This window comes from Phaethon lepturus, unplaced genomic scaffold (assembly GCF_000687285.1).
Source record: "Phaethon lepturus isolate BGI_N335 unplaced genomic scaffold, ASM68728v1 scaffold43785, whole genome shotgun sequence".
NCBI lineage: Eukaryota > Metazoa > Chordata > Aves > Phaethontiformes > Phaethontidae > Phaethon > Phaethon lepturus.
Window position 1 is genome coordinate 3,255 of NW_010543398.1, and position 447 is coordinate 3,701.

Consider the following 447-nt stretch of genomic DNA (forward strand, 5'->3'; position numbering starts at 1 on the left):
GAAGGAACCGTGACTAAGGCTCCCCCAGCACAGGCACACGCCAGCAACTCACATGCAGGAGGGAGCTCCCAGCTCTCGGATGTATTTGCATTCGCCATGAATACAGAAATCCTTGTACTTCCGCAGGCACGGGTCTCTCTTCTTTCCAAGACCTTTCCCTTTTCTTCTTTTATTCCCGTTGCCTTTTTTCTTGGGAGTAACCAGGCCTTGAGGCTTTGACAGGAAGGCAACTGGAAAACAATTTGGGAAGGAGAAAACAGCAGTCAGATCACCTCTGTGTATCAGCCGAAGAGAAGGCAGAGCAGCAAACACCCCAGGCTGCTGCAGCCAACTCAGCCCTGGCACTCCCGCAGCCTTTTGTGCAGTGATCTGCCCCCAAGCAGAAGGGTTTTTTCCATCTTTTTTTTTCAGCTTCTCACAAATATCATGGCCTTTACGATTCACAAG

The 447-nt window shown here is 50.3% G+C and overlaps 1 protein-coding gene across 1 annotated transcript in view; it reads right to left on the minus strand.

The window, feature by feature from the left end:
* HBEGF (heparin-binding EGF-like growth factor) overlaps positions 1-230 on the minus strand; it is a gene marked incomplete at its 5' end in the record, with an annotated part of 2,518 nt that extends 2,288 nt beyond the window's left edge. The window contains one exon of the mRNA XM_010288340.1: positions 53-230. Coding sequence (XP_010286642.1) covers positions 53-230 — 178 coding nt within the window. The remainder of the gene's footprint in view (positions 1-52) is intronic.
* Between the last annotated feature and the right edge of the window lie 217 nt (positions 231-447).